This window comes from Natrix helvetica (assembly GCF_964273705.1).
Source record: "Natrix helvetica genome assembly, chromosome: W".
In the NCBI taxonomy this organism is placed as follows: domain Eukaryota; kingdom Metazoa; phylum Chordata; class Lepidosauria; order Squamata; family Natricidae; genus Natrix; species Natrix helvetica.
The window spans coordinates 80721065-80734000 of NC_138555.1; the positions used below are offsets into that span (position 1 = coordinate 80721065).

General features: G+C 38.2%; 1 protein-coding gene across 1 annotated transcript; it reads left to right on the top strand.

The window, feature by feature from the left end:
* Nucleotides 1–1362: 1362 nt before the first annotated feature.
* Nucleotides 1363–10441, top strand: LOC309400317 (vomeronasal type-2 receptor 26-like; the record flags this gene model as incomplete). Its single annotated transcript, XM_081968732.1, has 3 exons — nt 1363–1391; nt 2282–2475; nt 9543–10441. 3 exons carry the CDS (start codon nt 1363–1365, stop codon nt 10439–10441), a joined length of 1122 nt encoding a protein of 373 aa, XP_081824858.1.
* Nucleotides 10442–12936: the final 2495 nt, after the last annotated feature.

The window sequence follows — 12936 nt, forward strand, 5'->3', positions numbered from 1 at the left end:
AATTTTTTTGGGTTTTTTTTGCATAAACTAGAACCTTATTTTATTCACCATTGAATTTCATTTTGTTAGATAGCACCCAATGTTCACGTCTGTCAATATCCTCCTGTATCTTGAGCCCATCTTCTGGAGTGTTGGCTATTCCTGCCACTTTGTTGTCACTTGCAAATTTGATGAGTTCCCCATATATCCCCTCGTCCAAGTCATCAATGAAGATGTTGAAGTGTACTGGGCTTAAAAGAGCCTTGGAATACTCCAGTGCATACTTCCCTCCATGTAGATGCAGTTCCATTGAGGACTACACGTTGAGTGCGGTTGGTCAGCCAGTTACGAATCCATCTGGTGGTGATGCTGTCTAACCCACATTCTTCTACTTTATCTAGCAGTAGGTTATGGTCTCCTTTATCGAATGCCTTACTGAAGTCCAAGTAAATTATATCAACAGTAGTCCTCTGTCCCACTAATTTTGTCACTTTGTCAAGTGACAAAGTAGATTATTAAACTTAAATTAGATTATTAAATTTTTAAAGTCAATAGTTCATGCAACTTTTGAAGTATCAGTATCAATATTTTTATTGTTTCATTCATCAACATTGTTTGACTGAAAATGTGGATAAAACCTCCAAAGAAATTATTGACTTATTTGTCAGACCTTGATATGTAAAAAATATTTCCTCTTCTCTACTAAACAATTCTGTTCATTTTATATGGAAAATGGGAACCTTGCTCCATTGTAAGGAATGAACATGAGCATGAATTTCAACACTTGAGGCTGTTTTTAATTGCCAATGTCCCTTAGATTACTTTCATTAGAATTTCATCATTGGAAAAAAAGGTGAACTTTCAATTGAACCACTTATTCTCTCATAAAAAACAAAATAATTATCTCCTACAGGAACCAACAAGTGTTTTTTTAGCTAAACCAAAACCTCAAGGTATATGCATAAAGGTATTTAAATTCAGCAACACTTAAGGTATCTATTTGGTTATAAAGTAACTCTGAAACCCCAGGGAGTTTGGCACAAAGGGATAATAATGGCTCCATCAGACTCATTCTTACAAGTTTCCTCCCTCCTTCCCCCCCCCCCGAACATGTGTTCAATCCTAGTGATAGTCAGTATACAAATTTGCTACACACATGGAACTTCAGATAGAAAATGATGGGATTTCTAATTAGGTGCATTGTCAGATATAAATCTTGGCTTAAGCATTGAATGAACCACTGAAATACAAACTTCCTTATGGACAGGAGACACAAATATTTTCCCTGTGACAAATGCCTGAAGATGTTGTTCCTTCTGATGCTCTTGCTGAAGAAAGCAGTTACTCTGAGCTGCCCTGCGAGCAATATCTTCCCTGTTCCCCATGAGTGGTACCAGCCTGGTGACCTCATCGTAGGTGGGATGGTGTCTCAGATAATTCACAACGTTTTTGGACTTGATTTTAAAAAGCTTCCTTCTCTAAAACGTTATGATTTACCACTGTGAGGATTGTTTTATATTGTTTAGCAATTTCCTAGTATGATTTGATTGCTTATTAGTAACCTATGTCTATCTCTATGTGTTCTATCTTATGATTCTTGATGAATGTATTTTTTTTCTTTTATGAACACTTCTTTTAGGAAGTATTCATAACCAGAGACAAATTAATTTTGTGTCCAATCACTTGGCCAATAAAGAATTCTATTCTATTCTGTTCTATTCTATTCTATTTTACTTTCCATTCATTTTCTAAACTGAGCTAGATATGCCAAAATTCCTTTTTTGACGAATAGTTCTTTGAGAATAAATGCAAGTTTTTTATATAAACTTACTCTTGCTTCCTTGTCTTTCAAACATATCCGATTGTGGGAAAACAAATCATTTTCTTCTCATTGTATTAAAGTCTTATTCACAAATTGCATGAAGTTAAGGTGCAAGAAGTCTTCTGGAGAACATTTTTGGAGAACATTTAGTGAATCTAATTATCCAGTCCATGCAGTCACTCCTAGCATTACTTACATATATTAAAAGAGTGATACTTGCTGGCTGTATTCTATTTTGTAGAATACAAAATAGAAATACATGTTTGAAACAAAAACCACAACTTTGTGCGATACATATTTGTTGCAAATCATGGAAATTCTGTAGCTGAAAACTATAGAAATTATTGAGTGTTTTACAAAGAGCCTCATCTTCTCACTTACAAAAGAGACAGAAGTGGTTGTTACTCATATATCAATGCTTTCACCATAATAGAATTGTCAACTGATATTGTTCAATTGGGGTGTTTAAACTATTTGCAGCGTCATAACCAAATTCTACCAGCATGCCCTCGCCTTGGCCTTTGCTGTGAAGGAGATCATTGAGGACTCCCAGATCTTACCTAACATCACTCTCGGGTTCCACATCTATGACAGTTACAACAACCCAAGGATGACCTATCGCACCACTCTGGACCTGCTTTTCAAATCCCAGGAATTTGTCCCCAACTACAAATGTGACAGCCGGAAAAATCTCATGGCTATCATTGGGGGACTAGGTCCTGATACATCATCCTTTATGGCAGAAACTGTACATGTCTTCAAAGTTCCACAGGTAGTTTCGGGGTGGAGTGAGAGAGAAAAGAAGTTTCTAATTAATAGTATATACTAGTTGCTTGCCATTCCTTTCTGCAGAAATTCAATTTTTTTAAAAATATATTTTTTATTATTTTTACATTTAAAACAATGCAATACTGCGGAGTCGGAGTGACTGTACATTCACATTATGTACAGCTAGTTTCAACCATTAACAATTTATCTACTTAAATACATTGTCTGTCCTTCTGTCCAATCACAATATATACATTTGTTCCAGTCTTGTCATCTTGTCTTATACCAATCGTAAAATCTGTTCCATACTTCAAAATATTCTAATTCCCCTTTATTTTTAAGTTCCAGAGTGAACCTATCTGCTTCTGCACAGGCCAACACTTTTCTGATTATATCTAGCTCTGATGGTGTATTTCCCCCCCCCCCAATACTGTGCATAGGTTATGCGCGCTGCAGTCAGTATATGTATAATTAGACAGAGTGTATCTTTCTTAAACCCCTCCGGTATTATGCCTAGGAGAAAAGTTTCTGGTTTAAACATAATATGTTCTTCCACCATTTGTTCTAACCATGATTGAATCATTTTCCAATATTTTTTTGCCTCATTGCACGTCCACCACATATGATAGAAAGTGCCTGGTGTTTTTTTACACTTCCAACAATTTTGGGCCAGATTTTTGAACATTTTGGAAAGCCGTGCTGGAGGGAGATGCCATCTGTAGAACATCTTATAAACATTTTCTTTATATGCCGTAGCCAATGTTAGTTTCTGATTAAGTAACCAAAGTTTTTTCCACTTAGCCAATTCCACATTGTAACCGAAATTTTTCGCCCAGGCGACCATGGTTTCTTTGACATGTTCCTCCTCTAGTTTATATTCCAACAAGAATCTATACAGCACTTTGATCAGTCTGTTTTCTGTCTGTATCAACAGTTTATCTAATATTGTGTAGTCTTTGGCAATTCAATTAAATATACTTTTATCACCCCTCGTCTGTTTTTCCCACAACTCAATAGACCGGCTCAAGGCAATCCAATTAAATCAAAATCTTTTATTACAATCATAACTCATGCAAACCAGCAATCGGTCACAACTCTTCTTATTACAATTCACTTGGTGTGCGATAAAAGTAATTTAGCGTTGTTGTTTTTAGCCATTGTTGAAGGATTGGTGCTGCAGAATTAGTATTTTGCCATGCCATTCTGCAGGACTTCAGTTTTGCTCTCTTTCTTTCTCCCTTCTGCAATTGCTCCCACAAATCTGTGGTGAGAGATGGAGCTGTGTGGAAAGGAGGATAGAAACGTCTGGCTATCACTTAGGACATAGAATAATAGAGTTGGAAGGGTCATTAGAGATCTTCTATTCCAACCCGCTCTCCGAGCAGGAGGCCCTATACCATTTCAGGCAAATTCCGCCCCAGTTTCTGAAGACAAGTTCTTCCATTGGTTAATTGTTTTCACTGTTAGGAAATTTCTCCCTAGATCTAGGTTGCTTCTTTCCTTGGTTAATTTCCGTACATTGTTTCTCATGTTCAATTTTAGTGCTTTGGAAAACAGTGTAACCCCCTCATCTTTGTAGGAGTATCCCAAATATTGGAACACTGCTATCATGTCTCATGGTTTTAGGGAGGATCTCCTTTCAGCCACTTCCTGAAATCAAAGCTGCTGCCCTCAACTCAGCTCCAGATTCCACCAAGCTACCTGACAATTGGTGACAACTCCACTTGCTATGTCTTGGTTGGGTCTGAAAATAATAACTGAATTTAAAACTCAACTGATTTGGCTGGAAATGGTTAAAGTATTGGGGCTACGTGGGTACTTTTGAAGATCTCCATAATAATTGTAGTAAATGAAGAGATGATTAATTCTACTCCTCCAAAAACTAATGGGCATAGTCTTCCATGTATAATTATTTTATTTTATCTGCTACAAATAAGGGAAGGAGGTAATCCAATAAGACTAGTTCTTAAGAATCGTTTTCTTACGCTGAGAAGAGCTCAAAAGCTCAGATGGTTAGCAAGTTTCCAGATGTTCTAAGGGGATGAACATATTGGAACTCTGTATGAGGAAAGTGAGTGTGGTTGTAATCTCGTTATATTTCAGATGAAAAAAATATTTCATCAAGGAATTTTAGTTGCTTCTTTTTTCTAGCAAATGTCATAATCTACATAGAATTGGACAAATATTCAATGTAGGGAGAGCTTCATTGAGTTTCTATCCAGCAGTATCCTTCATATTTTCCCCATGATTTTCATGAATAATGAATTTCTCTTTTTGTTTAGTTGACTTATGGTTCCTTTGCCCAAGAAGACTTTCAGATTACTGAGTTATTTCCACTTTATTGCATGGTCCCCAAAGAGGAGCATCAGTACACTGGACTTATACAACTTCTTCTCCATTTTGGATGGGCGTGGATCGGACTCTTTGCTTTTGAAAATAAGGAAGAGCGTTTTTTGCAGAAACTGCAGCCGTTGCTTTCGCAGAACAGGGTCTGTTTAGCTTTCACGCAAAAAATTCCACAATATCTCGACTTGGATGACATGCCAGAATTGCTCAATTCAATCTCAGTTATTACTAATAAATTGATGGATCGAAAAGCGAATGTTTTTCTTGTCCACGGAGAGTCCATCACAATAGTGTGGCTGAGAACGATCATATTTTTTTGGGATCCTGAAAATAAAGAGAGTGTGTTATTGAGGAAGGTTTGGATCCTGATGAATCCGATTGATTTCATCCTGATGGGATTCCAAAGGAGATGGGATCTCCAGATGTTCCATGGGGCTCTTTCCTTTACTGTGCATTCTAGAGACCTTCGAGGCTTCGAAGAATTTATTCAAGCCATCAAACTTTCAACCCACAAAGATGGATTTCTTCAAGAGGTTTGGGGGCAATTGTTCAATTGTTCACTTCCAATTAGAGAATTGTCTTCATCTATGATTACTGAAACCTGTACTGGAGAAGAGAAGTTGGAGAATCTACCTGGTCCTCTGTTTGAGTTGAAGATGACTGGCCAAAGCTACAGCATCTACAATGCTGTTTATGCAGTGGCACATTCTTTGCACGAGGTCATGAGCTCAAAATCCCAACCAAGGGAGGTTCAAAGGGTTGAATTTCCAAATCTGCAGCCTTGGCAGGTAATTTTTTCATGCTACATCTATCTTGTATTTCTGTCATCATAGCTTATTTACCCTGTCCTATGGTCCCAGACATGGTGGATCAATGGCTAAGACTCTGAGCTTGTTGATCAGAAAGGTCAGCAGTTCAGCGGTTTGAATCCCGAGCGCCGTGTAATGGAGTGAGTTCCCATTACTTGTCCCAGCTTCTGCCAACCTAACACTTTGAAAGCATGCAAAAATGCAAGTAGAAAAATAGGAACCACCTTTGGTGGGAAGGTAACAGTGTTCTGTGTGCCTTCGGCATTGAGTCATGACCACGGAGACGTCTTCGGACAGGGCTGGCTCTTTGGCTTTGAAACGGAGATGAGCATTCCCCCTAGAGTCGGGAACGACTAGCACATATGTGCGAGGGGAATCTTTATCTTTATGGCTACAACTCAATAGAGAGACGGAGGCAACAATGCTATTAGGTTTATAAAATAAGAGTACAGACTTAAACCGTGTCTTTACTAATTTCAGTATAGCCAAGAGAATTTACTCTATGCATCAATTTTCATTTTATAAATAGCTTTTCACTTCCACATAGAATTGGCCTGTCTTGTGGATTTATCCATCTGGATTCCAAGAAGGACTCAATTGCATTGTGTCTGAAGGCACTCTTTCTTCTTTTGTGCCCCCCTCCCCTCCAATATTCTGAAATATAGGACTCTTCCCTTTTCTTATTAGCTTGTGAATAAACCATGGTGGCGCAGTGGTATCTACATATTTCGGCATACCAGGGGTTGTAACACAAATACATACCTATTTCCCTGGCTCAGCTGATAAGGAGGAGAGCCTGTGGCTTAGTGGCTAAGACATCTGCCTAATATGTAATACAGCCCAGGTTCAAATCCCAGTAAGGGTATGACTAGCTGACGAGAGCTAAATAGCTTGAAATAGATCTATACTAGTCTCCCTTTATTTATTTATCAGCACAAATACAACACAAACATAGCAAAGTCAACATTAAAAATAAAAATATGGTTTTCTACCTGGATTGTCTTCTGTAATGAACCAAAGGACAGAAAGGAGGAGTAGTGAGATCCCTCCCATATTTGGGCATACCAGGGGTTGTAAAACAAATACATACATACGTACGTACGTACATACATACATACATACATACATACATACATACATACATACATCCTTCTCTCTCTTTCCATCTTCCTCTCACTCTCGCTCATTCTCTCATTCTCTCTCTTCCTCTCTCCATTATGAGGTGCAATGCATCCTTGATTCGAGGTGGCACAGGAGGCAACTTCAGTAATTAATTGGAAGGGCTATCCCTTTTCAGAGGCATCTTGGGTAAAGAGTAAAAATATCCAGGCTGATCGCCCTATAGAGAGATTCCATGAAAAAAATCCAAACAAGCCTGGGGGGAGAACGCAGCCTTGAATCCCATATTGGTACTCAAATTGTTTTTGCTTGCACATATTGTCTTTGAAAAGTGAGGGGAGCCGGATGTCAACTCTCTGTGTTGACATTCCATGCAGAGCATCAGCGGAGCTGGATCTCAGATTACAGTAGCTGGGTTGAGATGAATGAAACTATTGGATAACGTGATTTATGACAAAGACTGAAGGGAAGACAGAAACATGGTCAAAGTTCAAAAGCAGATAAAGAAAGCAAAAAAGATCGCTGCGAATAAGAAATGCCTAATGAAGCTGTTAATAAATCACTGCTTTTTGTATTACAATATTGGGTCACTTATTATGAAACAGGCATCGTTAGGGTACTTTATACTCTCTCTGTCTCAACAATTGAGTGTAAGACGATAAAATCTGGCTAAAGGAAATGTGTGGTGTCTCAGGATGTGAAGAATCTTTGAACTAATGAAAAACAAACAATGTATGATGAGTTTGGATATGGTCCACATTTGATTGTCTAGTTGTTTAAAAAGTGAATATAAATCATATCTGAATCAAATTGCATAATATCAATACCTTGCTTTGGTTATGATTTGTTAACTGCTATTGTTTTGGTCCCTCCCCCCCCCCCAAGAAATAACATTACATTAATACTAAAACAGACCCGTGTCTTACTCTGAAATATAAATTATTTGTATTTTAATTGAACTTATTTGATATTTGTTAGAGCAAAGGGAAGAATGAGTAAGCGAAAGTTAAATATGCTGGCCACTTTATTATTATTATCCTTCCAATTCACTCATTCTCTCTCTCTCTCTCTCTCTCTCTCTCTCTCTCTCTCTCTCTCTCTCTCTCTCTCTCTCTCTCTCTCTCTCTCTCTCTCTCTCTCTCTCTCTCTCTCCTCTCTTTCATTCTCTTTCAAGTAGCTCCACTCATTTCTTCAAGGCATTGCTTTTAACAATTCAGCTGGGGAGAGAGTCTTCCTGAATGAGAAAGGGGAAGCAACAGGTGGATTTGACATCACCAACTTGATCACTTTTCCAAACAGATCCTTTCAGAGAATTAGAGTTGGAAAGATGGATCCTCAAATTTCCAATGCCAAGGAATTAATCATTGATGAAGAGGTGATTGTCTGGCACCCAGCTTTTAACCAGGTATGGACTCATTGAATCAACTCTTCCCTGATCCATTTTGATCCAATATTGAACATAATCGCTTTAGAAATCTACTTTTCTCTCTCATTTTGAAATGGCACATTCTGTACAAATATTGTCAATGATCAAGCGTTCGTCAAACTGACAAAGTGACATTACAATTTAAAAGATAGGTGTTCACATTTGGGTTACATTGCCATTTGAAATCACAGGAGTTGTAATCACATATATTTCTTTATTCTCTCTGCCATTCTCCAAACACGCCATTTGCACATCCTTATAATGTCAACATTTTATTGGCTAGTACACATAGGCCATGCTCAATGGTTAAATACACTGAGCTCGTCAGCTGGAAAGCTCACAGCCCTGGTTTGACACCTGCAAGTTATGCAATAGGGGGAGCTCCTTTTCTTGCCTCAGCTCCTTCTCACCTAGGCATTCAAAAGCAGGCAAATGCGAGTAGATTCATAGGTACCACTTTGGTGGGAAGGTAACAGTGTTCCTTGTGCATTTGGCATATAGCCATGCAGGTCACATGACTATGGAAAATATCTTCGGACAATGCTGGCTCCCTTGGCCAAGAAATGGAGATGAGCATTGTGCCTTGGAGTTGGATATGACTGGACAGGGAAGTCTTTGCTTTATACATACACCAGGACTAACCCTTTAGGAATTTATGTTTATGACCAGGCTATTCCAATTTCTCTGTGTAATGACCCCTGCTGCCCTGGATACTGCAAGAAAAGGTTGGAAGGAGAACAATTCTGTTGCTACGACTGTGTTCCTTGCCCAGAAGGAAAGATTTCAAATCAAACGGGTAGGTTAGACATTCCAGTTGTCATTAGATACTCCTAAGCAAACTGTAATACACTATTTCAATGTAGCAGATGGTTTTGTGAGTCCTTCAAGGTGAATATTCGCTTCTATACTTGTGAATCACAACCTGTCATTCTGAATTCCAAGTTTGCCCAAGAAGACCTGAGCTCTTATATCCAACCTCACAGATTTCTTCTCTTTGTTTTGGAAAAATGGGAAAAGTCGAAAGGGTCTAAATTTTAATAATTTTGAAGGGCTAGACAGGGCTGCAATTCATAGAATAATTGCCCTTCCCATTGTACTTCTTTTATGCTGGTCCCAGCTGATACAAGGATGGAAAAATAGTATTTCCATAGAAACGTGATCCAACTGGTAGCCAATCAAAAGAAATGTGAGCGGGATAATGGTTAGCATCCATAAAAAATATCATTTTCAAAAATATGGAATGTATAAAAACTTTCCTTGACTTTTCTTTCAGATATGGATGACTGTTTTCAATGTTCGGAAGATCATTATCCAAATAAAGAAAAGAATGGATGTATCCTGAAACTGCTGGTCTTTCTTACTTTTGAAGAAACCTTAGGAATTAGTTTGGCCTCAGCAGCTCTTGGTTTCTTCTTCTTGACCTCTTGGGTGCTTGGAACATTTATTAAGTTCAAGGATACGCCCATTGTCAAAGCCAACAACAGGTCCCTCACCTACACCCTCCTTGTCTCTCTTCTGCTCTGTTTTCTCTCCTCTTTGCTTTTCCTCAGCCAGCCTGGGAAAGTGACCTGCCTTCTCCGGCAATCAATGTTTGGCATCACCTTCTCAGTGGCCATTTCTTGTGTCCTGGTCAAAACCATCACTGTGGTTGTAGCCTTCATGGCTACTAACCCAGGATCTCAGATGAGGAAATGGGTGGGGAATAGATTGGTTTTTTGTACTGTCCTTTCCTGTTCTCTATTCCAAGTATGTCTTTGCATTCTTTGGTGGTCGACATCACCTCCATTCCCTGAGTTAGACAAGAATTCAGAGCCCCAAGAAATGATTTTACAGTGCAATGAGGGGTCAGTTTTCTTCTTCTACTGTGTCTTGGGCTACATGGGTATCTTGGCCATCGCCAGCTTTATTGTGGCTTTCTTTGCCCGTAAATTACCCGACAGCTTTAACGAAGCCAAGTTCATCACCTTCAGCATGTTGGCCTTTTGCAGTGTGTGGATCTCCTTCTTTCCAGCCTATCTGAGCACAAAAGGAAAATTCATGGTAGCTGTGGAGGTCTTCTCCATCTTGGCCTCCAGCGCTGCATTACTGGGATGCATATTCCTCCCAAAATGCTACATCATTGTTTTGCGGCCTGACCTCAACCACAGGGAGCAACTCAAAAAGAGAAAGTAGCACATCATGTAATTTTTCTGGCTTTGAGAAATTGCTCACACACAAAAAAGAGAAGGATTGTTTGCTATCTATAGGAGACATATAGAAGTCATTAATTCTGACAATGGAGCAATTATGCTGGTCACTAAGATTTATTATAGTGGCCAATTGGAAAAGAAAAGCTCCTTCTGCAGCATTTGCAACCATTCTCCAATATTATTTAATTACACACCTTCTGTCTTTCAACACCCCAAGTTAGCAGGATGTTGAGAATCCAGTTGTCGTGTCAGAATATTTGAGATATTGAATTAAATCTTATCCAATGTATGCAGTTTACTTATTTATGAAGCAAATTTAAATACTTGCCTACTTGCTCACAGTGACTTTAGGCAGCTTGTAAGCAATAAAACACAATATGAACAAAAATAAAAAACGATACCCCCCCCCCCTGCAATGACAACACACAATCAAATAAGTCATTTGATGGACTCCATCCCACCCACGATTCCCTAGGCCGCTGGCAAAATCAGGCCTTTTAGTACTTTACATAAGTGTGTCAAAGTGGGAGAGAGTCTAATTTCTGAAGGGATGATGTTCCAGAGCCACCATGAAGAAGGCCCTTCTTCTGGATCTCACCAAATTTACCTCCTTAGGGGATGGGACTTTGACATTTTCATGGTTTTTATATTTTCTATTTATAAATGATTTCATAAATGTAGTAAAAAGGGAATTACGTTTTATGAAGATGTACTTAACATGGTATCAGGGGGATATCCCTTTGGGATAGGTCTGGGGTCTTTGAGATGTGAATGTTAGAGAGTTTCTATGTCCAGTCCAGTTGCCTTTTGAAAAAGGGACAACCATCAATAAAAGAACCAGCACTCAGGAAATACGTTACGTTGCAGACTATAATTTGGTAAAGGAGCAATGAAAGTTTCAGAGAAGACGTTCAAGTGTCCTTGTGTGACATTACACATGAAGGTAAGGATTCAATGGAGCAACACACAGCCTACTGAAACAGAGCCATGGAAATTGTGACAGTCACAGACAGAAACCACCATTTTTCTTTTCTTTGAGTATCAGTTCAATATTTTCTACTCTGGTTTGTGCCTTTGAAGTTCCCTGCTCAAAAAAGATTGCTGCATCCACTAATAAGTGAAATATTACCTTCTATAAATAAATCTTCTCTACTAAACAATTCTGTTCATTTTATATGGAAAATGGGAACCTTGCTCCATTGTAAGGAATGAACATGAATTTCAACACTTGAGGCTTGTTTTTAATTGCCAATGTCCCTTAGATTACTTTCATTAGAATTTCATCAATGGGAAAAAAAGCTGAACCTTCAATTGAAGCACTTATTCTCTCATGAAAAAGAAAATAATTATCTCCTACAGAAACCAACAAGTGTTTCTTTAGCTAAACCAAAACCTCAAGGTCTATGCATAAAGGTATTTAAATTCAGCAACACTTAAGGTATCTATTTGGTTATGAAGTAACTCTTGAACTCCAGGGAATTTGGCACAAAGAGATAATAACCACTCCATCAGACTCATTCTTACAAGTTTCCTCCCTCCTTCCCCCCCCCAGAACATCTGTTCAATCCTAGTGATAGTCAGTATACAAATTTGCTACACACATGGAACTTCAGATAGAAAATGATGGGATTTCTGATTAGGTGCATTGTCAGATATAAACCTTGGCTTAAACATTGAATGAACCACTGAAATACAAGCATCCTTATGGACAGGAGACACAAATATTTTCCCTATGACAAATGCCTGAAGATGTTGTTCCTTCTGATGCTCTTGGTGCAGAAAGCAGTTACTCTGAGCTGCCCTGTGAGTGATGCTTTCCCGGTTCCCCATGAGTGGTACCAGCCTGGTGACCTCATCATAGGTGGGATGGTGTCTCAGATAATTTACCACTTTTTTGAAATTGAATTTAAGGAACGTCCTACTCTAAAACCTTATGATTTACCACTGTAAGAATTTTTTTTTCTTTCCATTCATTTTAGCCAAATCTCCCAAAATTGTTTATATGGCTAATAGTTCTTTGAGAATAAATGCATGGTTTTTTTTCATAAAACTTGCTTCCTTGTCTTTCAAACTTATCTGATTGTGGGGAAACAAATCATTTTCTTTTCATTGTATTAAAGACTTACTCATGAAATGTATGAAATTATGGTGCAAGAAGTCTTTGGGGGAACATTTAGTGAGTATAAGATAATTAAAATGATCTAGTCTTTGCAGTCACTACTCTCATGACATATGTATATTAAATGAGTTATCCTTCCGATATTCTGCGAAACTGAAAGAAATAAATATCATAGCTTGAACAGAAACCACAACTTCCTTCTATTCATATTTGTTGCAAATCATGGAAACCCACTACATAGTTGAAAACTATACAAATTATTGAGTCATTTTACAAAGAGCCTCATCTTCTCATTTACAAAAGAGACAGAAGTGGTTGTTACTCATACATTAATGCTTTCACCATAAAAGAATTGTCAA